General features: G+C 45.2%; 1 protein-coding gene across 8 annotated transcripts in view; it reads right to left on the bottom strand.

The window, feature by feature from the left end:
- Positions 1-10,068: 10,068 nt before the first annotated feature.
- Positions 10,069-25,441, bottom strand: part of LOC144678947 (retinoic acid receptor beta) — a 573,064-nt gene continuing 557,691 nt past the window's right edge. For all 8 annotated transcript variants that reach the window (XM_078539063.1, XM_078539061.1, XM_078539065.1 and 5 more), the window contains 3 exons: positions 23,735-23,939; positions 13,746-13,904; positions 10,069-11,612 (listed from right to left, as the gene is read on the bottom strand). In XM_078539063.1, coding sequence (XP_078395189.1) covers positions 11,383-11,612; positions 13,746-13,904; positions 23,735-23,939 — 594 coding nt within the window. In that variant the 3' untranslated portion in view covers positions 10,069-11,382. The remainder of the gene's footprint in view (positions 11,613-13,745; positions 13,905-23,734; positions 23,940-25,441) is intronic.

Here is a 25,441-nt window from a genome sequence, read left to right on the forward strand (position 1 = left end):
TATTACGAATAAATATCTGAATCTATTACTTCAGGCTTTTCAACGCTATTAATCTCCTTGAGTTTTTGCTTTTGTCTGAAAGTCTGCCTGATTTTCAATGTCTCATGAGGCGTCCATTTTGATGACAGAAAAAATATTTGATCTTTTTAAACTGAGATTCATTACAAGGTTGTCTGCTTCCACCTCTTTTACCATCATGCCATGTTTTTGCTGCTAAGTTATCTCTTTTAATTTGTCTGCTAGTGGTGGCTGCTTCCTGCTTCTGAGTAAAGCTTTGCACTTTTGTGCTCTTTTTGGCTGAGTCTCCTCACCCAATGTGGAGGACGGCGCCATTTTGCGCTCCCTGTATGGTTTTCGAGTCTCGCACTGCGCCTTCCATTGCCAGAGCGATTTCCAATGCCTTCTGAAAATCTAAATTTGTTTCCAACAGTAGTTTCTTCTGAATCGCATCTTCATTTATACTGCACACCAAATGATCTCTAAGCATATCATTGATAGGTGTACCAAACTCGCAATGTTCAGTTAATTGTTTCAGACTTGCCACATAACAAGCAACTGTCTCCCCCGCGGCTCTATTCCTTGAGATAATTTGAACTGTTACATCGTCACTGACAGCTTGGGCTGGTGATTCTTTACAAGGCTCACTAAGTCATCAAAGCTTTTTGAACCTGGGGCACTGGGTGCCAACAAATTTTGAATTAATCCATATGTCTTACTCCCGCATGTGGTTAAGAGGATTGCGCGCTTCTTCCCCGCCCCTTGCAATGTCGTTCACCTGGAAGAAGAATGCGAGGCGTTCAACATAGTGAGACCAGTGGTCCGAGGTTGGATCGAAAGGCTCCACTCTTCTAAATTGCGGCATGCTCTGAGGGGATTGCATTGATGATGAGGGAGGAAATCTTTCTTTATTTACAACCACTTTGCGAGGTACAGCCCAATTTCGGTTCCCCTGATTTCCTTTGTTCTTTTTTCCTTTTTACCTCGTCCTTTTGTGTCTTTTCTAGCTTTTTACCCCCATCGCCAGTTATGTTGGATCCTGTACCCTGGTTTGTTGGGGCTAAAGGATCTGGGTTGCAGGCTTGTTTCGGGCTGACTGAGTTGGCACCGAAGACAGAGAAGATCAGTAGATTGTTCTTAGAAGAAACACATACTGTTTATTTACAAAAGGAACTCAGCAGCTACACTTGTGTGTTTACAACTCAAAACTCTGTCTTTACCCTTCAGACTCTAACTCAAGATGACCCACTACAGAGGTATCCCACACTACTCTGCTATTGGGTACCAAGATCATGTGATCTTACATTACAACATTTGCCTTAAAGTTATATTACACATCAGATTACTACAACTCTGCACTGCTTTATGGGCTCTCTCTCTCACTCTGATCCCAGCACTGCTTTATGGGCTCTTTCTCTCTCCAGACTCCACATAGCTTTATGATCTCTCTCTCTATCAGAACTCCACGTGCTTTAATGGGATCTCTCCGAACTTCATGCCACTTTATTTGCTGTCTTTCCCTGAACTCCACGCTGCTTTATGAGCTCAGTCCGAACACTGTGCGGCTTTAAGGGCTCTCTCTCTCTCAACTCCACATTGCTTTATGGGCTCTCTCTCTTCCTGAACTTCGCGCTGCTTTATGGGCTCTCTCTCTGAACTCTTCACTGCTTTGTTGGCTATCTCCAAACTCTGCACTGGTGTATGGGCTCTCTCTCTCTCTCTCTCTCCCTCTCTCTGAACTCTGCACTGTTTTGTTGGCTCTCTCCTGCTCTTCAAACTCCATGCTACTTTGTGGGCTTTCTCTTTTAACTCTGAGTTGCTTTATGGGTTCTCTCTCACTCCCCGAACATTACACTGCTTTATGTGCTCTCTCTCTCCCTCTGAACTCTGCACTGCTTTATGTGCCCTATCTCCCTCTCTCTCAACTAATTGCTGCTTTATGGACCTTCTCCAAACTCTGCGCTGCTCCATCATCTTGCTCTCTGACATCTGCACTCCATTATGGTCTCTGTCTCTCAACTCCGTACTTCTTTATGGGCTCTCTCTCTGAACTCTGTGCTGCTTTATAGGTTCTATCCCTCTTCGAACTCCATATTGTTTTATTAGCTGTCTCTCTCTGAACTGGAACTGCTTTATTGGCTCTCTCTCTTTGAACTCTGCACAGCTTTATGGGCTCTCTCTTTCTCCAAACTCCACACATCTTTATATGCTCTCCCTCTCTCTCTTTCTGAACTCCACATTTATTAATGGGCTCCCTCTCTCCAAACTTCACACAGCTTTGTGGTCCATTGCTTCTTTGGACTCTGCACTGCTTTATGGGCTCTGCCTCTCTCTCACTCTCACTCCAAACTCCACGCTGCTTTCTGAGCTCTCTCTCTCCAAACTCCGCACAGCTTTATTGTCACTTTCTCTCATTGAACTCCACACTGTTTTATGGGCTGTCTCTCTCTCTGAGCTCCGCACTCCTTTATTGGCTCTCTCTCTCCAAACTCCAGACATCTTTATGGGTTCTTTCTCTCTGAACATCGTGCTGCTTTATGGGCTCTCTCTCTCTTTCTCTTTGAGCTCTGCACTGTTTTATGGGATCGCTCTCTCTTTCTCTCTCTGATCCCTACATTGTTTCATGGGCTCACTCTGATTTCCAAACTGCTTTATGGGGCCTATCTCTCCCTTTCTCTCTGAACTTCGCACTGCTTTATGGTCTCTCGCTCTCTCTCAAATCTGTACTGCTTTATGGGCTCTTTCTCTCTCTGAACTCCACACTGCTTTATGGGCTCTCTCTCTCTCTCTATGATCTCCATGCTGCTTTATGGGCTCTCTCTCTATGATCTCCATGCTGCTTTATGGGCTCTCTCTCTCTCTCTATGATCTCCATGCTGTTTAATGGGCTCTCTCTCTCTCTCTCAACCCCGTGGAGCTTTACAGACTCTCTCTCTGAAATTCGCGCTGCTTAATGGGTTCTCTCTGAACTCTGCACTGCTGTATGGGCTCTCTCTCATTCTCCAAACTCCATGCTACTTTATGGGCTTGCTCTCTTTCAACTCTGAGTTGCTTTATGGGCTCTTTCTTGCTTTCCCAAAGCCCCACTTCTTTTTGGGCTCTCTCTCTCTTTTGGAATTCTGCACTGCTTTATGGCCTCTCTCTCTCCCTCTCTCTGAAATCCATGTTATTTTATGGGCTCTCTCTCTCTGAACTCCACACTGTTTTATGGGCTCCCTTTCTCCAAACTTCACACAGCTTTGTGGTCTATTGCTTCTTTGGACTCTGCACTGCTTTATGGGCTCTCTTTCTCTCTCCCTCGAAACTCTGCACTGCATTATGGGCTCTGTCTCTCTCTCTCTCGCTCTCGTTCCAAACTCCATACTGCTTTCTGAGCTCCCTCTCTCCAAACTCCAAACAGCTTTATTGTCATTGGCTCTCATTGAACTCCACACTGCTTTATGGGCTGTCTCTCTCTCTCTGAGCTCCGCACTTCTTTATTGGCTCTCTCTCCCCAAACTCCAGACATCTTTATGGGTTCTCTCTCTCTGAACATTGTACTGCTTTATGGGCTCTCCCTCTCTCTCTGAACACCGCACTGCTTTAAGGGCTCTCACTCTCTCTGAACACTGCATTGCTTCATGGTTTCTTTCTCTCTCTCTGAACTCCGCACTACTTTATGGTCTCTCTTTTTCCCTCTCTCTCTCTGAACTATGCACTGCTTTTATGCGCTTTCTCTCTACGAACTCCGTGTTGCGGTATGGGCTATATCTCTCTCCCTCTGAAATCCGCAGGTTTATGGGCTCTCTCCCTCTCTGAGCTCCGTGTTTGCTTATGGAATCTCTAAGAATTCTGTGCCACTTTATTTCTTCTCTCTCACTCTGAATTCCGCAGTCCTTTATGGGGTCTCTCTCTCTCTGAACTCCATGCTGCTTTATAGGCTCTCTCTCTCTCTGAACTCTGCACTGCTTTATGGGCTCTGTTTCTCCCTCTGAACTCCACGCTGCTTTATGGGGTCTCTCTTTCTCACCTCATGGTTGCTTCATGGGTTCTCTCTGAGCTCCATACTGCTATATTGGCTCACTCATCCAACTCCACACTGCTTTATGGTCTCTCCCTCTTTGAACTCCTTACTGCTTTATTGGCTCTCTCTCTATCCCTGAACTCTGCACTGCTTTATGTGCTCTCTCTCTCCATCTCTCCGAACTCTGAACTGTTTTATGGGCTCCCTCTCTCTTTCTCTCTCTATCTGAACTTTGCACTGCTTTATGGGCACTCTCTCACTCACTGAACTCTGCACTGCTTCATAGGTACTCTCTCTCTCCCCCTGAGCTCTGCACTGCTTTATCGGCTCTCTCTCCCTCCCTCTGAACTCCGTGTTGTTTTGTGGAACCTCTCTATCTCTGCACTCCACACTGCTTTATGGGCTCACTCTGAACTCTGCACTACTTTATTGTCTCTCCCTCTCTCTTTGTGAACTCCGCACTGCTTTATGCGCTCTCTCTCTATCTCTCTGAACACTGCACTGCTTTATGTGCTCTCTCTCTATCTCTCTGAACACTGCACTGCTTTATGCGCTCTCTCTCTATCTCTCTGAACACTGCACTGCTTTATGCGCTCTCTCTCTATCTCTCTGAACACTGCACTGCTTTATGCGCTCTCTATCTCTCTGAACACTGCACTGCTTTATGCGCTCTCTCTCTATCTCTCTGAACACTGCACTGCTTTATGCGCTCTCTCTCTATCTCTCTGAACACTGCACTGCTTTATGCGCTCTCTCTCTATCTCTCTGAACACTGCACTGCTTTATGCGCTCTCTCTCTATCTCTCTGAACACTGCACTGCTTTATGCGCTCTCTCTATCTCTCTGAACACTGCACTGCTTTATGCGCTCTCTCTCTCTCTATGAATCCGTGCTGCTTTATGGGCTCTCTCTCTCCACCACTGAAATCAGCACAGCTTCATGGGCTCTCTGCCTCCCTGAACTTCACATTCTTTTATGGGACCTCTCCGAACTCCCGCCACTGTATCGCCTCTCTCACTCTTTGAGTTCTGTGGTCCTTTATGGGCACCCACTCTCTCTGAACTTTGCGCTGCTTTATGGGCTCTCTCCCTCCCTCTGAACAGCTTCACGAGCTCTCTCTCTGTCTCTCAACTCTGCACTGCTTTATGGGCTCTCTCTCTCTCTCTCAACTCTGCGCTGCTTTATGGGCTCTCTCTCTCTCTCTCAACTCTGCACTGCTTTATGGGCTCTCTCTCTGTCTCTCAACTCTGCACTGCTTTATGGGCTCTCTCTCTCTCTCTCAACTCTGCACTGCTTTGTGGGCTCTCTCTGTCTCTGAACTCTGCACTGCTTTGTGGGCTCTCTCTGTCTCTGAACTCTGCGCTGCTTTGTGGGCTCTCTCTCTGTCTCTGAACTCTGCGCTGCTTTGTGGGCTCTCTCTCTGTCTCTGAACTCTGCACTGTGTTATGGGCTTTCTCCCTCTCTCTGAATACTGCTCTGCTTTATGGGCTCTCATTCTCTCTGAACTCTGCGCTGCTTTGTGGGCTCTGTCTCTCTGCACACTACACACTACTATTTATGGGCTCTATCTCCCTCTGAAATCCACTCTGCTTTATGGGCTCTTTCTCTGTCTCTTAACTCCCGGTTGCTTCATGGGCTTTCTCGAAACACTGTGCTGCTTTATAGGCTCTCTCCCTCTCTGAAATCCATCTTCTTTTATGGGATCTCTCAGAACTCCATGCTGCTCTGTATTCTGCACACCTTTATGGGCTCGGTCTTTCTCCCTGAACACTGCACTGCTTTATGGGCTCACTCTCGCTCGGTCTCTCTGAACTCTCCACGCTACTTCATGGGCTTGCTCTCCCTCTCTTAATTCTGGGTTGCTTTACAGGCTCTCTCACTCTCTGAACTGCTTTATCGGCTCTCTCTCTCTCTCTTTGAACTCCATGTTACTTCATGGGCTCTCTCTCTCTCTCTCTGCACTTCGCACTGCTTTATGGGTCCTCCCTCTCTTTGAACTCCGCGCTGCTTTAAGCGCTCTCTCTCTCTATGAACTCTGTGCTGCTTTATGGACTCTTTCCCTCTCTGAACTCCATATTCTTTTATGGGGTCTCTCAGAACTCCACGCCATTTTATCACCTCTCTCTGTATTCTGCACTCCTTTATGGGCTCTCTCCCTCTCTCTGAACACTGCATTGCTTTATGGGCTCCCTCTCTGTCTCTGAACTCTGCCCTGCGTTATGTGCTCTCTCTGTCTCTGAACTGCTTTATGGTCTCTCCCTCTCTCAAAACTCTGCATTGCTTTATGGGCTCTCCCTCTCTGAACTCTGCACTTCTTTATTGGCTCTCTCTCCCTGAACTCCACATTGTTTGATGTGCCCTCTCTCTTTGAACTCCGTGCTCTTTTATGGGCTCGATCTCTCTTTCTATGAACTCCGCCCTGCTATATGGGCTCTCTCTCTCTAATCTTTGCACAGCTTTATGGGCACTCTCTCGTTGAACTCTACGTTCTTTTATGAGATCTCTCAGGACTCCGTGTCACTTTATCGCCTCTCTCTCTTTCTCTCTGAATTCTGCACTCCTTTATGGGCTCTCTCTCTCCCTCTCTGAAATCTGCACTGCTTTATGGGCTCTCTCTCTCCCTCTCTGAAATCTGCACTGCTTTATGGACTCTCTTTCTCTCTCTCTGTCAACTCTACATTGTTTTATGGGCTCTCTCCAATTTCTGTGCTCCTTTACTGGATCTCTCCCTTTGAGCTCTGCACTACTTTATGCACTCTCTGTCTGAACTCCACACTGCTTTCAGGGCTCTGTCTCTCTCTGAACTCCGCACTGCTTTCAGGGCTCTGTCTCTCTCTGAACTCCGCACTGCTTTCAGGGCTCTGTCTCTCTCTGAACTCCGCACTGCTTTCAGGGCTCTGTCTCTCTCTGAACTCCGCACTGCTTTCACAGCTCTGTCTCTCTCTGAACTCCGCACTGCTTTCAGGGCTCTGTCTCTCTCTGAACTCCGCACTGCTTTCAGGGCTCTGTCTCTCTCTGAACTCCGCACTGCTTTCAGGGCTCTCTCTCTCTCTGAACTCCGCACTGCTTTCAGGGCTCTCTCTCTCTCTGAACTCCGCACTGCTTTCAGGGCTCTGTCTCTCTCTGAACTCCGCACTGCTTTCAGGGCTCTGTCTCTCTCTGAACTCCGCACTGCTTTCAGGGCTCTCTCTCTCTCTGAACTCCGCACTGCTTTCAGGGCTCTGTCTCTCTCTGAACTCCACACTGCTTTCAGGGCTCTGTCTCTCTCTGAACTCCACACTGCTTTCACGGCTCTGTCTCTCTCTGAACTCCGCACTGCTTTCAGGGCTCTGTCTCTCTCTGAACTCCGCACTGCTTTCAGGGCTCTGTCTCTCTCTGAACTCCGCACTGCTTTCAGGGCTCTCTCTCTCTCTGAACTCCGCACTGCTTTCAGGGCTCTGTCTCTCTCTGAACTCCGCACTGCTTTCAGGGCTCTGTCTCTCTCTGAACTCCGCACTGCTTTCAGGGCTCTGTCTCTCTCTGAACTCCGCACTGCTTTCAGGGCTCTGTCTCTCTCTGAACTCCGCACTGCTTTCAGGGCTCTCTCTGTCTGAACTCCACACTGTATTATGAACTCTCTCTCTGAACTCCACACTGCTTTATGGGTTCGCTCTCTCTCCCACTGAAATACGTACAGCTTAATGGGCTCTCTGCCTCTCTGAACTCCACATTCTTTTATTTGATCTCTTAGAACTCCCGCCACGCTATCGCCTCTCTCTCTGAATTCTGCTGGTTCTTTATGGGCACTCTGTCTCTGAACTTGGTGCTGCTTTATAGGCTCTCTCCCTCCCTCTGAACTCTGCACAGCTTCATGAGCTCGCTCTCTGTCTCTGAACTTTGCATTGTTTTGTGGGCTCTCTCTCTTTGAACACTGTGCTGCCTTATTGGCTCTCTATCTGAACTCTGCACTGTTTTATGGGCTCTCTCTTGCTCTCCAAACTCCACGCTACTTCATGGGCTTGCTCTCCCTTTCTTAACTCTGGGTTGCTTTACAGGCTCTCTCTCGCTCTCCGAACACCGCACCATTTCATGGGCTGTCTCTCTCTCTGAACTGCTTTATGGGCTCTCTCTCCCACAATTTGAACTCCATGTTGTTTTATGGGCTCTCTCTCTGAACTCTGCACTGCTTCGTGGGCTCTCTCCCTCTCTCTGAACTTGGCACTGCTTTATGGGCTCTCTCTCTGAACTCCACACTTCTTTATGGGCTCTCTCTCCCTGTCTCTCTGAACTTCGCACAGCTTTATGCTCTCTCTTTCTCTCTCTGAACTCCGCACAGCTTTATGCTCTCTCTTTCTCTCTCTGAACTCCGCACAGCTTTATGCGCTCTCTCTCTCTGAACTACGCACTGCTTTATGTGCTATCCCCCTTTCCGAACTCCACGTTCTTTTATGGGATCTCTCAGAACTCTGTGCCACTTTATTGCCGCTCTTTCTGAATTCCGCAGTCCTTTATGGGCACTCTCTCTCTGAACTTCATGCTGCTTTACGGGCTCTGTCTCTCTCTCTCTGATCTCCGCATGCTTTATGGACTCTCTCTCTCCTCCTGAACTCCATGCTGCTTTATGGGCTCTCTCTCTTAACTCCCGGATGCTTCATGGGCTCTCTCCGAACACAGTGCTGCTTTATGGGATCTCTCTCTCCCTGAACTCCGCTCCATTATGGACTCTCATCCCCTCTCTCTGAATTCCATGTTGTTTAATGGGCTCTCTGCACTGCTTTATAGGCTGTCTTCAAATTCCACACAACTTAATGGTCTCTCTCTCTTTCTGAACTCCACATTATTTGATGGTCTCTCTCTTTGAACTCTGCACTGCTTTATAGGCTCTCTTCAAATTCCACACAACTTAATGGTCTCTCTCTCTTTCTGAACTCCACATTATTTGATGGTCTCTCTCTCTGAACTCCGCACTGCTTTAGGGGCTCTCTCTCTCTCTCTCTCAACTCCGCACTGCGTTATGGGCTCTCTCTCTCTCTGAACTCCATGCTGCTTCATGATCTCTCTCTGAACTGCTTTATTAGTTCTCTCTCTCTCTGAACTCCACACTGCCTTATTGGCTATCTCTGAACTGTCCATGCTACTTTATGGGCTCTCTTTCTCTATCTGAACACTGCACTGCTTTATGTGCTCATCTCTCTCCACAGTCTGCCCTGCTTTTTGGGCTCTCATGTGGGCTTTCACAATGCTGGTCAACTTAATGATCACTGACCTTTTCATGACAGAGCCCTATCATCAATCACTATTAAAAACTACATTATACAGCATCTAATTATGACAGTTGAAGTTGGAAACACCCTGTAAACTTATTTATCAAAAAGTTCTGACTCCAGATTATGCTTCACAAACCCACCTGTCTCGCTGAAAATCTCAAACTCAATTACATTCAAAATTGAGGGAGACACTAATATGGAAGATCTGACATCAGTTTAGGTGTACATTGGGTCACGACCCTCCATATTTTCCCTGCCAGTCAAAATGGTGACTGGCAGAAATTTGAATTTATGGTGCCCCACCTCCATTTGTGGCTGTCCACTGTGGGTTCACTCCATGTTGGGACAGCAAATTCCTGCCCAAAGTTTCAGTTATGGAGCCCTTGTCAGAACCATGGAACTACCCCACATGAGTTAATACTTTCCTATATATCAACAGTGACTACACATCAGAAGTACCTCACTGGCTGGAAAGTGTTATGGGACATCTATGGTTTTGAAAGCTGCTGTACAAATGCAAGTTTTTCTCCTCTTCAGAAGGGGAAAGGAGAAAAAGAGCAAAAGATAACTTCTGGAAAATGAAACTTGATCTAAAGGGAAAACATTGCTCCAATTTTGAAAAAAACACAAGTTATGTAACTATGTTCCATGTTCAATTTTACCATATGTTGGTAATAACATCTAGGTGCACTTAAAATATGTAGTTAATGAAAACAATGTTGATTGTTTTTCTTAAACTCTGCTTATCAACTACTCCAAACTGTGTAAGTTTTATGGTGAAATGTATTGAATATTGCAGGAAAAATGAACGCCAGAGCACACTTTAAAATAAATATACTTTATTCTTTTGCCAGGAAACTTGATGGAAAAGGTAACAGTATATGAACATAGAAAGCATTGTTAAACAATCTCAATGTACAAACTGAGCCAGTAGAAGTACAGAGCAGTCCTAATGCTAGAAAACAACATCCCACTAGTGTTTCAGACACTACAAGAATGATTCAATAAACTCAAATTACTGTACTCAAGAACAAATCTACGATAGAACACGCTTCTGCAGAGAGATATAATGTGTGTCAGCCACCAGATGAAATTTACTTACTGGCTCATGTACAAGCAAATAAAATAACAAAATAACACTGAGAAGTGTTGTGCCTTGGAGGCTATCTTTACTGCAAACAACATGCAGCACTTTACTTTATCTCTTGATATGTTGCTGAACATGAAATGAATCTGCACAGCTGAAATAATTAAACAAACATTTTTACTAGCTTTGTATGCTAGCACAAAACCAATAGGCAATGGGTGAACCCTACCACAAAAAATATTACGTTCAGACTAACTGTATGCAGAGAGTTGCTTTTATTTTAAAAAAATCTGTTACTTAAGTGCTTGTGAATTGTAAACATTCATACAAACAACATGGTAGTGTAGGCTAACTGCCAGTGGGAAACAATTACTACCAGCACAAAGTGCTAGTATTTAAAAAAAATTAAATATCAAACTTTGTTTTTCATTGCAAAAAGAGGTGGAGATATGTCCTTATTTGACAAAATTGAATGCTGGTGCACTGAGGATAAAATCCCAACCTTCAGGCTTTTTTGACTAAGAAATGCAAGAAAATACAACAGTAACATTGAAAATAATAACAAATGTCCCATATTGTCTAAACCAGAGAATTCTGTGACCATAACTCACCTGATTTAAGTACTTAGGCTTTGTTCCATAACATGGTGTATGTATTTAGACATGATATGCAAGGCAATGAGAAAGCACCAGAAACTCCAGCATAGAAATTTAGAATACATTGAGGAGTAACTCTGCAAAATAAAGTAATAATCAGAGTTCTACATCACTTTCCACAGCTTCTTCCCAGCATGCAATAGTGGACACATAGATGGGCTTTACCAGACATCAGTCTTTGAACTGACTGCGTACAATCCAGGAGGACAGAATCTGACCAAAACAGTTTATGATTCAGTATTTTCATACTCAAAAGTCGATTAGAGTCAAGAGCTACAGCGGTTTTAATGTTGAATATACACTTATCAACCTGGTCCTTCAGGCCTTGGTATTTCAGAACAAAAAAAGAGAAACTATCACATTTGGGAATGGTTGTGGTCACTGCAGCGCCATTTACTCTGTGTTTGGTACCTGGCTGTTTGGTCCATTGGCTGCAGAGCTGGGAGACAGACTGGGGCTGGAAGTTGCTTCTAGTGCTTGACTGCTGCTCCCATTACTTTCTGTGCTTGTGTTTGCTGTGGGTGCAAGGGGATCATGCCCTTCTGAGTTTTCCAGCATCTCTTGGATAAGGGGTGGCATTGATCCAGGAATCTCCAACTTAAGTGTAATGACACGTTCTGCACCTGAATGTGAAGAGAGATTTCCTCTTAGTTAGGGTCAATTTTCTTTGTTGCTTTGTCTTAATACTCTATATACACAACTTTACTCAAACAATTTCAGACCACCTTTTCAAAAATCTCTTTTAAATCTTCTTAACTATTAGCTGCTTCAGTGAAAATAGTTTCAGTGTCTCAAGTTGATCATCTTTTTTTATAATGGTGTACCCAGAATTGCACACAGTGCTCGAACTGAAATAAAAGCAAAATACTGCGGATGCTGGAAATCTGAAATAAAAACAGAAAATGCTGGAAAAACTCAAAAGGCCTGGCAGCATCTGTGGAGAGAGAAACAGAGTTAACATTTTGAGTCCATACGACTCTTCTTCTCGAACTGAAGCTTGGCCAGTTTTATTAAACATTTATTGTAAAACAAAATCTTTGCCATGCTACAAAATAGTGCTATTCTCAGGCACCTTCATAGAAACCACAGGGCCATTCACATCAGCTGAAGGCATATCACCTATTGTCATTGAGGAAATTCCCAAGAGGAAGCACCTAAAGTCTTTCTGTTGTAGGAAGTGCGCTGATTATTGCAGGAGCTTGCGTGGGAACTGGAAGGTCCAAGCAATCTTCAATAAGCATACGAGCAAACTTGGAAAGTGGCTAGTGCATCTTTATAGGATTCTTCCTGAGAATATCTCCTGCTAACACTCAGTTAACTCCCCTAACTCAGCTAACACCTTAGTGAATGTGTATCTAACTAAATCGCATCCAAAATGCAGTGAATCAGCCAGTGACGATGAGCCCTTATGCTATTTGAAGGGTAGATGACATTTCAAAAGTTGAACGACCTTTGAATGTAGGATAAACAGATGTGTGAGTCAGAAATACTGGGAATGGTTCATGACATTTAATGTAGGTTTTGAAAGCAGGTGTTTGACTTTGAAATGACCAGAGTAAGTTCCAGTAGGACAGAACCAATATAGCATTAGTATTACAGAATCACAGTGCAGAAAAGGCCCTTCGGCCCATCGAGTCTGCAGTAACACGTGAGAAACACCTGACCTACCTACATAATCCCATTTACCAGCAATTTGCCCATGACCTTGAATGTTATGACGTGCCAAGTGCTCATCCAGGTACTTTTTAAAGGATGTGAGGCAACCTGCCTCCACCACCCTCCCAGGCAGTGCATTCCAGACTCTGGGTAAAAAAAGTTTTTCCTCACATCCCCCCTAAACCTCCTGCCCCTCAACTTGAACTTATGCCTAGTAAACCTCTTAACTACAAAAGCAACAGTTGTTTTTTAAAAAGGAATTGCTAGAGATAAATTATTAACTTTTCAGATGTTGCATTCAATAGTTGGACCTCCTGCTGGCAACTGTAGCCAAATAACCAAGAGTACTGTTTTGAATGGAGCTGTTGGAGGTTGACTACAGGTTGGAGGAACACCTGTTATGGATAGTAGAGTGGTATTTGGTCTGAGTACTTTAAATGCTCATAAAATATTACTAATAGTAATTTCTGCCAAATAATGTCAGAACTGACATCTAAAGGTTTTCATTGCTGGGGTATTGTTGTCACCTCATGCCAATAGAAGCACATGAACAGGGTTAGCTTATTGAGCCCATGGATCCTGCACAGGCATCTTTGCTAATCCATCTTTTTAATCTCTTGTCTTTTCTCTAAATCCTTAATGCCCACATTTCCCATTAATTTCTTCTTCTGTGGCTTTCTAGAGATATCTTTCACAATCACATAATTCAAAACTTTTTCCTGAATTCACTTTTAACTGGGTTAGCTTGAAATTTAAGATTTTGTTTCCTTGCTCTGGATTCCTTCCTGTCAATTCACTTCATGACTATAAACACATTAGTCAGATCACCTTTTAGCCACATCCACTGTCTCATTGTACCTCAATCTTTTGATCGCAAACATCACCCTGGTGAATCATTGCTGAATTCTCTTCAAGGGCATATATCTTCCTGAGATGAGGCGATCAAAACTGAATGCACATTGCAAACACAACTCTGTTACCTCAAATAACTATTCCCAATAAAGCAGAAAGAACAGTCTCATAAAAGTAACACCATTACTTGAAAGAAATGAATTAGTATGGAAAAAGATAAAAAATTATAAATTATCTTGTTGTGGTACCTTTTGCACTGATGCTACGCAAATCTGTGATTTTCATTAATATCTTTGGGAACATATGGGGTTTATTGGGTCTTCTTTTCCGTATATAAATCTTTAAAGCTTCCAGAAGTGGTTCCTGCAATTTGTCCACTTTTTCTGCATCTTCCAGATCTTGGCGGTCTACAAAGAAATTAATTTTAACAGGACTTATTAAGCATTCCGTAGACTTGAAAATCAAATCACCTTATGATTGATTTTCTATTATTACTCTTCAAGGCGGCCTCCCTTTAACACACCTCACTTCGGGTATGGGAGGGGATGGGCCAACCGATGACTCGAGCAGATTTCAATGCAAATGCCAATTTGTAGCTGGGAAACATCAACAATGGAGTCCATTGAAAATAAAACACCAAATGGACTTTTTTAAAGCTGCAACTAGAGTACCATTTCCATTTCAAAGCAGATCACCTATCAATCAATGAAGTGTAGCAAGTGCTTAGATTTTTTTTAATGTTCAACAGTAGGGCCATTTTTTCAAAGGTAAAGATCACTGGACATTTAAATCTCAGTCAAAAGCATGAGAGAAGAGTTTCCAAGCACGGTTTTCTATAGTTTTGACTGCATTATGGCACTTTCTCCACTGGGAAAAGTACTGTAATGCATGTCAACACTCTCACAATGGAGGTCAATGTGATGGTCAACTTATCTTTACAGGACAGAGCCCTATAATCAATCATGGCAGTAAAAACACATCTAACTTACAGTAAAGCATCTAACTATTGAAACTGAAATAATATTTTTTTTGTATTTAAAAACCTGTCAATAGAAGAATTCCAGGAGCAGGTGACTGTTTTCTTTTTAGTTCCCCACTTGAGACTGGGGTTCACCTATAGTTCACGGCTCCTCTGAGATATAGTGAACGACATCTCCTACTAAAATAGCCCAACTCCATGAAAATAGCTGGGGGTCTGAAATGCCCACCGCTGGAATGGAGTAGGCAAGGGTAGGATTGCTGAGGGTGGGCTTGATACCACACCCTTATCCCAGGGACATTAAAATCCCACACGATAGGAATTGGGTCCCATCTGCCATTTTTAAATTCCCCACCCCAGCTTCTGTTCTGACATGGATGAAGACATGAAAATCCAGGACATTTGTGTTAAAAACATAATGTGAGAGGGAATCCAAACTTCAAGATTCCCCACACCTGACTGATCAGCCCCTGTTCCCAGTGAGTCAGTTATGACAGGCCTATTGCGCACTCTTCCTTCAGTATGGCTTATGTGTAGGTTTATTTTCTTTTTATTGTTCTATACATTATTTGAAGCATTACAAACTCTAAATTATAGAACGTTTTAAATACTGAGAGGCTAATCACTGAGCAAGACACAGTCAGTGATCACAGGCTCAGTGATCGGCCTCTCAGGATCTTTTCTTCCCAGAGTTCTGGACCAAAAAAAAGAATTGGAACATTTTTTAAATTCATATTTATTTATTCTCCTATACTTTAAAAAAAATTCTTTCATGGAATCTGGGCATCACTGGCTAGGTCATGTTTGGAAGGTGTTGTTGAAGGAGTCTTGATGAGTTGCTGCACTGCATCTTGCAGATGGTGCACAGCGCTGTGACTGTGCGTTGGTGGTGGAGGGAGTGAAGGTTTAAGGTGGTGAATGGGGTGCCAATCAAGCGGGCTGCTTTGTTCTGGATGCTGTCGAGCTTCTTGAGTGTTGCTGGAGCTGCACTCATCCAGGCGAGTGGAAAGCATTCCATCACACTCCTGACTTGTGCCTTGTAGATGGCAAACAGGCTTGGAGAGTCATGAGGTGAGGGTTCCTCGCTGCAGAATTCCTAGTCTCTGACCTGTTCTTGTAGCCACAGTATTTCTAGGGTTGGTTCAGTTACGCTTCTGGTCAATGGTAACCCCCAGGATGTTGATAGCGGGGGATTCAGCAATGGTAATGCCATTGAAAGTTAAGAGGTGGTTGGATTCAATCTTTCTGGAGATGGTCATTGCCTGGCACTTGTGTGGCACGAATGTTACTTGTCACTTATGAGCCCAAGCCTGAATGTTGTTCAGTTCTTGCTGCATTTGGACATGGATTGCTTCAGTATTTGAGGAATTGCAAATGGTGCTGAACATTGTGCAATCATCAGCGACATCTCCACTTCTGACCTTATGATGGAGTGAAGGTCATTGATGAGGCAGCTGGAGATGGTTGGGCCAAGGACAGTACCCTGAGGAAAGTGATGTCCTTGAACTGAGATGGTCATTGCCTGGCACTTGAGTGGTACGAATGTTACTTGCCACTTGTCAGCCCAAACCTGGATATTGTCCAGGTCATGCTGCTGTTGGACATGGGCTGCTTCAGTGTCTGAGGAGTTGTGAATGGTGCTGAACATCATGCAATCATCAGTGGACATCCCCACTTCTGACCTTATGATGGAAGGAAGGTCATTGATGAAGCAGCTGAAGATGGTCGGGCCTAGGACACTACCCTGAGGAACTCCTGCAGTGATGTCCTGGAACAGAGATAACTGACCTCCAACAACCACAACCATCTTCCTTTCTGCTAGGTATGACTCCAACCAGTAGAGTTTTCCCTCGATTCCCATTGACTTCAATTTTGCTAGAGCTCCTCGATGCCACACTCTGTCAAATACAGCCTTGAAGTCAAGGGCAGTCACTCTCACCTCACCCCTGGAATTCAGCTCTTTTGTCCATGTTTGATGAAGTCTGTAATGGGGTCAGGAGCTGAGTGGTCCTCACGGAACCCAAACTGGGCTTCTGCAAGCATCTTACTGGTGAGTAAGTGCCACTTGATAGCACTGTCAATGACACCTTTCATCATTTGCTGATGATTGAGATTAGGCTGATGGTGTAGTAATTGATCCGATTGGACTTGTCTTGCTTTTTGTGGACAGGACAGAGCCAGCTAATTTTCCATTTTGGCAGGATATGCCTCCACTGTTGTAGCTGTACTGGAACAGCTTGGCTAAGGGTATGTCTAATTCTGGAATGCAAATCTTCAGCACTACATCCGAGATGTTGTCAGGGCCCATAGCCTTTACTGTATCCAGTATCTTCAGCCGTTTCTTGATATTATCTGGAGTGAACTGTATTTGCTGAACATTGGCATCTGTGATGCTGGGGACCTCAGGAAGAGGCCAAGGTGGATCACTCACTTGGCACTTCTGGCTAAAGATGGTTGCAAATCCTTCAACATTGTCTTTTGCACTGACATACTGGGCTCCCCCATCATTCAAAATGGGGATACCCATGGAGTCTCCTGTTCCTGTTAATTGTCCACCACCATTCACAACCTATGTGATTGGACAGCAGAACTTTGATCTGATCGATTGGCAATAGGATTGCTTAGCTCTGTTTATAGCATGCTGCTACTGCCACGTAGCATACTTGTAGTCATGGCTGGTGCTGTTCCTGGCAGGAACTGCTCAATGAACCAGGGTTGATCCCCTCGCTTGATGGTAATGGTAGAGTGATGGATATGCCAGCCATGAGGTTATGGATCGCGGTTATATACAATTCTACTGCTGCTGATGGCCCGCAGAGTCTCATGGATGCCAGTTTTGAGCTGCTAGATCTGTCCTGAATCTATTGCATTTGGCAAGGCAGTAATGCTAAACAACTCAATGGAGCGTGCCTCAGTGTACAGATGGGACTTCATCTCCCACAAGGACTATGACCGTGATGATCACTCCCACCAGTACTGTCATGGACAGATGCATTTGCGATGGGAGGTCAAACTTTTCCCTCTTGTTGATTCCCTGACTAACTGGCCCGGCCCAGTCTGGCAGATATACCCTTCAGGTTTGGCCAGCTCGGCCAATAGTTGTGCTACTGAGCCACTCTTTGTGATGGGCCCAGAATGCTGTGTCTTTGTTACCCTCAGTGTTTCTTCCAAGTGGTGTTGAACATGGAGGAGTACTGATTTATCAGCTGAAGAAGGGGTTGGGGAGTATGGGGGTAGGTGGTAATCAGCAGGAGAGATCAGGAGTCAATGTTGTCAATGTCGGGCACTTCCTCCCGACTGTATTCCACTGTGTCGCCATCTCTGGTGGCTCTGTCCTACTAGTGGGACAGGATATATCCAGGGATGGTTATGGTGGTGTCCAGAACATTGGGCGGATATTTCGGCATGTTTGGTGGCGTGAGCAGACAATATGGTGAGAAGGCCAAAAATCAGTTTCATGATGTCGTGAAACCAGTTTGCGATTGCTCTGCCCATCACAGGCGGGCTAAATTTCCCGCTGTCAGGACTTCGGGAACTTCACTGTGATACATCTGCAAATCATTATAAGCCCAGCTCACCGGAATCATCCCCCTATGCTGGATCATCTGAGCACGTCAGTGTGTTTATAACAGCATATATAAGACGTGCACTTCGTGAGCTGCACTTCGAGGGGAGCTCAGAGGTGAGTGCACAGTAATGTTGTGCAGTGCTCGCAAGGGTCGCCTGTTGGACTCAAGTTTGAGGCACCACGAGGGCACAGGTAAGTCGCTCTTTCCCAGCTGGCTGACAGTCCAGTGCTGGGGCAAAGCTGCTCTATGGTTGAGGTGAGCTCGCGGGGAGCAAGGGCTGCCCTGGGGTTGAAGTGAGTCGGAGGATGGGGTCAAAGTCTGTCCTGCAGTTGAAGGTAGTGCACAAGCACGTGTGGAGGGGTGAGGGCGGAGGGAAGAGGCTAAGAATTAGGGACACCTTGTATAAAGTGACATTCCTCTGCAGCTGAGACACTTCAGATGCAGACACATTGATATGATTGGAGTCGGGCCTCTAGCTTATCTGCCCACTCAAGCAACGCAGAGGCATGAAAGTGCCTCCATGGCTTTTCACCCCTCAGGTACAGGCTGCAAACTAATGAGCATTTTAGTGGACTGCAGAACAATTGGACAACTGGGCACATTGTACAATCTCCTTGCTAAAGCTGGCCATAGAGCAGTCACTGGTGGAGGTGCTCACAGCCTCTTGCAATATCATCATCCCGGTTTGGACCAGTCTCCCCCATGGTTCAAGCTAACAGTGCAGCCTTGCAGTGTGGGTTAGGAGAATGCCTGTGCCTGAGCTGAGAGCACAGCATGCAGTCCAATGGGCAAAGCTGCCACCAATCGGTCAGGTGGAGTGGGGCGGAGGAAGGCGGGGTATCAGGCAGCCACGCAGCGCCCTAAACTCTGGACATCCAAGTGGCGGCAGCACTCTCCAGGATGCTTTAAGGGGTCTTCAGACTTAATCAAGAGAGCTTCTTAGTACACCCAGGCTAACCCACGCATCTCTCTCTTTCATCCTGCAGGAGGGGTACATCGGAAGCATGGAGCCTGGTGACCTAGCTGTATGCCTCATGGCTTACAGAGAGCGGAGACGAAGGAAAAGAGAGTGATGGAGGCAACTGGCTGTGCAGAGGGAGGAGCAGCTTCCTCAGGTCATAAGCCAGGGACTCCCACGGCTTGGTGGGGATGTTTGACCTCTTCAGGGATGCTTTGAGGACATCCCTAAAGCATTTCCATGGTCCTCCTGTGAGTCTCCTGTCACGTCTGAGTTCCGAATAGAGCAGTTGCTTCAGGAGTCTGGTGCCAGGCATAAGAACATGTCCTGCTCAGCAGAGCTGGTTTTGAATGATTAGCACTTTGATGCTGGGCCTTGCTCTTGCCACCAGATTTGGAGGATCTTGTGAAGGCTCCGCTGGTGCTACTTCTCCAGTGCTTTGGGTTGTCCAAGGGCAGGATTTTCGGGTTGTCAGGCGGGTGTGGCAGGCGGGCATGGGAGCAGCAGGGAAGCGCCCCTGACTGCGATTTCATGCTGGCTGGCCAATTAACTGCCATCCATCCAGCATGAAACACACGAGCGCTGTCAGGGTGGGCGCGGGAGGAGTGCACGCGCAAAAGTCTGCGCGTATGCAGGGGTGCTCGCACTGAAAGCTCCCTGAAGGCAGGGAGCTGAACAATTCTAAAATCAAAAATAAAGACTTTTAAAGCATGAAAAAAATGTCCCGACATGGGACTAACTCACAATAAAATCAATAGAATAAAAATTCTGCCCAATAATTTATATTTATTTTTTACTTAATTGTGGAAGCCTCATCCCGCCCGTGGATGAGGTTTGCTAAAAAAATCAAAAGGCCACCTGGCCGATTTGCCCGCCCGCCAACCATAAGGTTGGACGGGCAGCGAAAAATATGTTTAAATTAATTGATTAATGGCCTTAATAGGCCTCTTAATTGTTGGCGGGTGCGTTGCTGACTCTTGCACGCACCCACCAACTGAAATATCGTGTGAGTGTGCGATGATGTCGGGGCGCTCACCTGACGCCATCACAACTATTTTACGCCCGATCGAGTTGGGCGCGGGCCGACTATAAAATCTTGCCCCAAGTCTCTAGGAGCACAGGGATCACTGCTGCCCAGTCAACCATGGCCTTAGTCTTGAATTTGAGATCTGGGTCCTCAAATGCTCTTTTCCTTAGTCAGTCGAAGGCTGAGCTGGCACATTGGATGTGATAATGAATTTCATCGACTCTGTCTGCCTTCGTCAAGAAGAGGCTCCCAAGATGTGGAAAATGGTCCACATTTCCCAGGATCTCGCCATTGATCTTATTTGACGTGTTATGCTGTGACAACTGGTTGGAAGAAGACTTCGGTTTTCCGGGTGTTTAGAGAAAGATCCATTTTCACAAATGCTTCAGAGGAGAAGTTGACAATGGCCTGGAACGCAGTTTCGGAGTGAGCTCACACACTACTGGAGCTCAAAGACTGAAATTAGATGCATTTTGGTTTTGGATTGAAGATGGTGTAGGTGAACAGTTTCCCAACTGTTATGTAAAATATCTCCATGCCTGTGGGCAATATTTGTGACAATTATTGATCCCTCAATCAACATCACCAAAACGGATTATCTGGTCATATCACCTTGCTGTTTGTGGGAGCAAACTGGCTGCTGTGTTTCTCTACATTACACCAGTGACTACACTTCAAATGTACTTTACCACTTGTGAAGAGCTTTGGGGCATTTTAAAGACATGAAAACCCGATAGAAATGTAAGTTATTTTTCTCGGCATCTCAATTTCACACTGGGAGTAAACAAGTCCGCCAGCAGGTGGCAGCATCACAACACAAACACAGCGGAGACTTCAGGCTGTAAAGTGGATTGCATCGCACAAAGGCTTACACTGCTTCCCGGGGACACAAGGCACTGCCAGCTGCTTCCTGTCCGACCACGTGATGTCACAGCAGTAAAAGGGGCATGCAGGTACATCCCCTGTGTGTTCTGGGAGGCTTTGAATTGGCACAACCTTGACATCATTCAGCTTGACCAGCTGATGTGGTGCCAGGATTTCAAATTTGGATCACACATCCAGAAGGAAAAACCAGTTTGGACCAGTACTCTTATTTCCCAAGTTTTACTGGTTTACATTTTAAGGTATACAAGACCAGTTTTTACTGTTTTTTCCTTCTGGGCAACTCATGTCTGTATATTTGTTCATCATTCTGGAGCCTTACACGAGCCAACTTAAAGGGATAGGCAGCAAATTGGAGCTAGGTTAGTTTTTGTCAACTTTTTCTGTTACAAAGTCTCCAGAAGTACTCTGGAATGTTTCCAGTGGTTGAGTTCCTGGATTTGAAAGGGAGGGTCGCTGCATCCCCACAGGGATAGCAGAAGATTTGGTGGTGATATGTCCACATAGAGGCTGCAACAGGTATGGGAGCAGCAGTTGTACTATCGCTGAGTCTGAAGCATTAGAGAGAGATTGGGGCACAGGCTGCAGATGGGGAGAACACTGCAGGATCCCTCTGCAAAGGTTGCAGCTGGACTCCTCAGTGCTCCTTGACAATGTCAGCCAATACATCCAACATATTTGATGTGCATAACAACCAGTGCTCTCCTATATGCTGCCCCATCAGAGTGCTCTGTAGCAGAACCTGTCTGAGATCTCACTCTCCAGTCAGCTGGCAAATGTGCCACCCTTTACCCCTGGCCTGGCTGCAGCCCATTTGTGCCCGGATGACTCACCAACCCTATGCTAGCCTCCAAGTAGGTGCAATGTTCAGCATCTGAGCTGATGGTTGTGAGTGTCAGATAAGTGATGGGGCCTCCTCATCAATTCTGTGCTGTTGCTCTCTCTTCATGTCCTGGCTGTGCAAGTGGCAGTTCAGGGTGTTTGAAAGCAGGAACTCAGGAAGGGGAAGGTCTGGCTGAGGAAAGTGGGGTGGAAAGGAAGAGGTCCATGGTCCCACCATCTACAGTTTGCTCATCATGTCAGATAGCAGGATGAGGCTGAGCTGGGGGATAAGGCAGGAATATACCATCAGCCCCATGGTGCAGACCTCTGCAAACCTCAGGAAATGCAGCAATCCTTGTCCCCCATTGGCTCTTCTATTTTATGACACTATGTCCTGCAAGAGAAAGGGAAAAATATCAGTGTTTGTGTTGCACTGTTTAGGCAATATGCCTGCCACAGCTGAATAGCTGGGAGGTGTGTGATACCTGTGAGAGGTATGAGGCTGGCAGCATTGGTAGGTGTGTAAGGGTGTATCTGAATGTTAGGCCTGACTGCCATGAGCTGGTACTAGGTGAGTGATGGAGGTATGATGCATTGGGCAGCAAAAGAAGCTGGTGGTGTGGTGAGTAGGAAATGTCATGTGAAGTTGCATTCACTGATCTTGATCACCTGCATGTCATTCTAAGAATTTTTGTGGCACTGCTGCTAGGTCTTTGGATCCAGGATCTGGGAATTGACCTTCCTGGAAACCTGCTCCCATTCCATTCACCGGCACCCCCGGAGAATAATGGTGTCTCTCGCCTGACCCAGCTGCATGCACTAATGCCTCGAGCATTGCATCCATCCCTCTGGAGCCCTCTCTCTGCCCTTATGGTCACTTTTCTGATGTTTTAAGTTGCAGCAATTTTCTTTCGGGCAGCTTTCTGTTAAAAGGGACAGACTGCCTTGAAAAAGAGCAGGCTGATTGCCCTATGTATTTTCCAAACATTGCTGCCTGGATGCACTGCTGAGTGCAAAGGTTGCAGCCAATGTTTAGGAAAGGAGAGCAGGGGATACTCGGCCAATGTTACAATCGTTCAGGTGACTCAGGGACACCAAATGTTACTTGGGACAGTAAGACAACTTCCACAGAGGTTGTGAGTAAAGGTCTGCAACTGTGTCATTAACCTATCTTTTCTCTTTTCAAATGCCATTGGGTCTGCTGTGTATTTCAAGCATTGCCTGGTAATAATGGGGCACTTGGCATTGGTCATATCTTTGAAGGAGGTGGCTGAACCTTTTCTTGGTTCATGATAGTCACTGCCCGGCATTTAAGTTGCAGAAATGTTACCTGTTGCTTGTCTGGGTGTTGTCCAGGTCCTGCTGCAGGCTGGTACAGGCTGTTCTCAGGGGTGTTATGAATGGAGTTGGAGACTGTGGGCTTTCCAGTTGAAAACCCCATTCTTGGCCTCTGTTACATAACCTATTATTTATACAATGCCAGTAATTTTAACCTCACCCACCCAGAAGCAAGCTGAAACTTGAAGGTTTCCCTCCCTCTCCCCTATATAATTCATTGTATAAAGGATACTGGATAATTTCAACAGGATAAGGACTTGTGTGAGTACAAGGCTTGTTAAGGTAGATGTCCATCTATGGATGCTCACTGGCAATCCAATGCCAGGATTGGAATGCATGGCATTGAATACCGGTGGCTTGTCAGTAACCAGTTTCACTTACACTGGAAGTTCATGTCATGCAGAGGGAATTCAAGATCATTGGTGTGAACAGATTTGCAGCTTCATTTATTATGCTGCTAAAACGATACTTAGGGTCAAGTTAAAATTTCCCTGTAATACTCCTGTAGATCCACATTTCTATTTGCTTTATTGAAAAAAATGAGAATTGCTAAATCTTTTCACCCTTTTACACATCAGTAATTGCAATGCAGATTCATGATTTATCGAGTACGAAACAGTTCTAGAAGGTGCAATATTTTCCCATGAAGTCAACAGACCTACCCCCACAGATCAGACAGATGGCACTAAGAAGACCAGTCTCGGTGTCATCCATTTCAAGTGGCAGGAGTTGGTTGGCAAAGGTAAAGACGAGGTCAGTGAGAGGGCCAAAACCCGCATTGTGCATCTGAATCCTGTTCAAGGTAAGGCCATCAGAGAAGGTCATTGTGTCTTGCTCAGGGGTGTATCGGGTGCAGATTCGGAGAATCTGTTGGTGTGAAATAAAAATTTGATTATTTTTTTTATGTCATTAATAATATTTCTCAAAATAATATACTGTTACTGAAAAGGTAAAAAGCAAATAAGAAGTTTGGTATCCAAATGTTTTTTCATGAATCTCACTTAAACTGATTGACAGAAAATAATTATGTAACTTGGAGAGGAAAAAGAATAGGTGATACATTATTTATGTCTAGTTATTTAACAATTGTAACTGCACTTTCAATATAATTCATTGTATAAAGAATACTGGGATATTTCAACAGAATAAGAACTTGTGTAAGCACAAGACTTATTAGGGTAGATGTCCATCCATGGATAACCACTGGGCCATTGTTGGAGGAATGGAATGCATGGCATTGAATACCGGTGTCTTGTCAGTAACCAGTATATTTGGGCTAGAGTATTTAAGAATGGTGGATGGCACCATCACAGTAGATCTGCCTCATTTTGTGACAACAGGCATCCAGGGAGTGAATGAAATAATATCTGCCTTCGACCCCAAAAAGAAATTCCCATGTTGCAGACAATGCTGGGATGTGGATCTCATTGTAACACTCCTCAGATCTTGTTCATGGCTGCCTCAAGATCAGAAAAGGATAACTTGAGACTCCGACCAGTATCCCACCAGTTTCTCTGGGGTTCAAATAATAGAGATAGCATTGATTGCTGCAAAATAAAGTGACTATTCATGAGCATGTTTCTGTAACGATGGTCACAGGACAACTGCACAATAATGGAGTGAGACCCATTTTCTTAATAAAAAGGTGGCAAATCAGGGTCCATATGGCCACATGTGTGCTGTTAATATTTACCATAACTTGAAGGAAATATGTCACATGCTACTAGTGCAGTACTTTCTGATGTCGCCAGATGGTTTCTGTGGGGTAATTGAAAGAATTTGACTTGTTACACAAGGCATTTGTCTTCTACTTGTTGCATCAGTGCACTGCTGGTTCCGAGATTTGGCAGACATTCCCTCTGGTTGCCTGGAAAGGATCAATTGTGTAAACACTCAGGGCATTGGTTGCCTTGAAAGCTACTGTGAGAACTGATCCTGTCCTGAAGCTGTTCGGAAGGTCCAGCTCCAGAAAACTTTATAATTCTGTCACCGACTCTTTGAGTCATCATCTAAGACTGATCTTTCTGAAATCACACTAAGTGTACCTTGGCCTGCCAATGGTTAGGTAAAGACAAGTATGGTATGAACGCCTAAAATAAAAATGCACCTCCCTCTTATACCTCCTCTAATACTTGTGTAGAACCAGCAAATGCAATGGTAAAGCTAGCAGAACACACAGGGGAAAAACTCCAGTTGTTCAGAACGAACAACCTACTGCCATGGAACATTTTGCAACATGAGTTGTTAATTCGTTGAGAAGTAAGAGGTTGCGATTATGGATAAAGGGAGTGTTTGCTGATTGGCAAGTGTGGCAATGGTGTTCCTTAAGTTTTGGACTACAGCCTTGGTTTTTCACCGTATGGCTTGGA

This window comes from Cetorhinus maximus, chromosome 3 (genome assembly GCF_964194155.1).
Source record: "Cetorhinus maximus chromosome 3, sCetMax3.hap1.1, whole genome shotgun sequence".
Classification (NCBI taxonomy): Eukaryota; Metazoa; Chordata; class Chondrichthyes; order Lamniformes; family Cetorhinidae; genus Cetorhinus; species Cetorhinus maximus.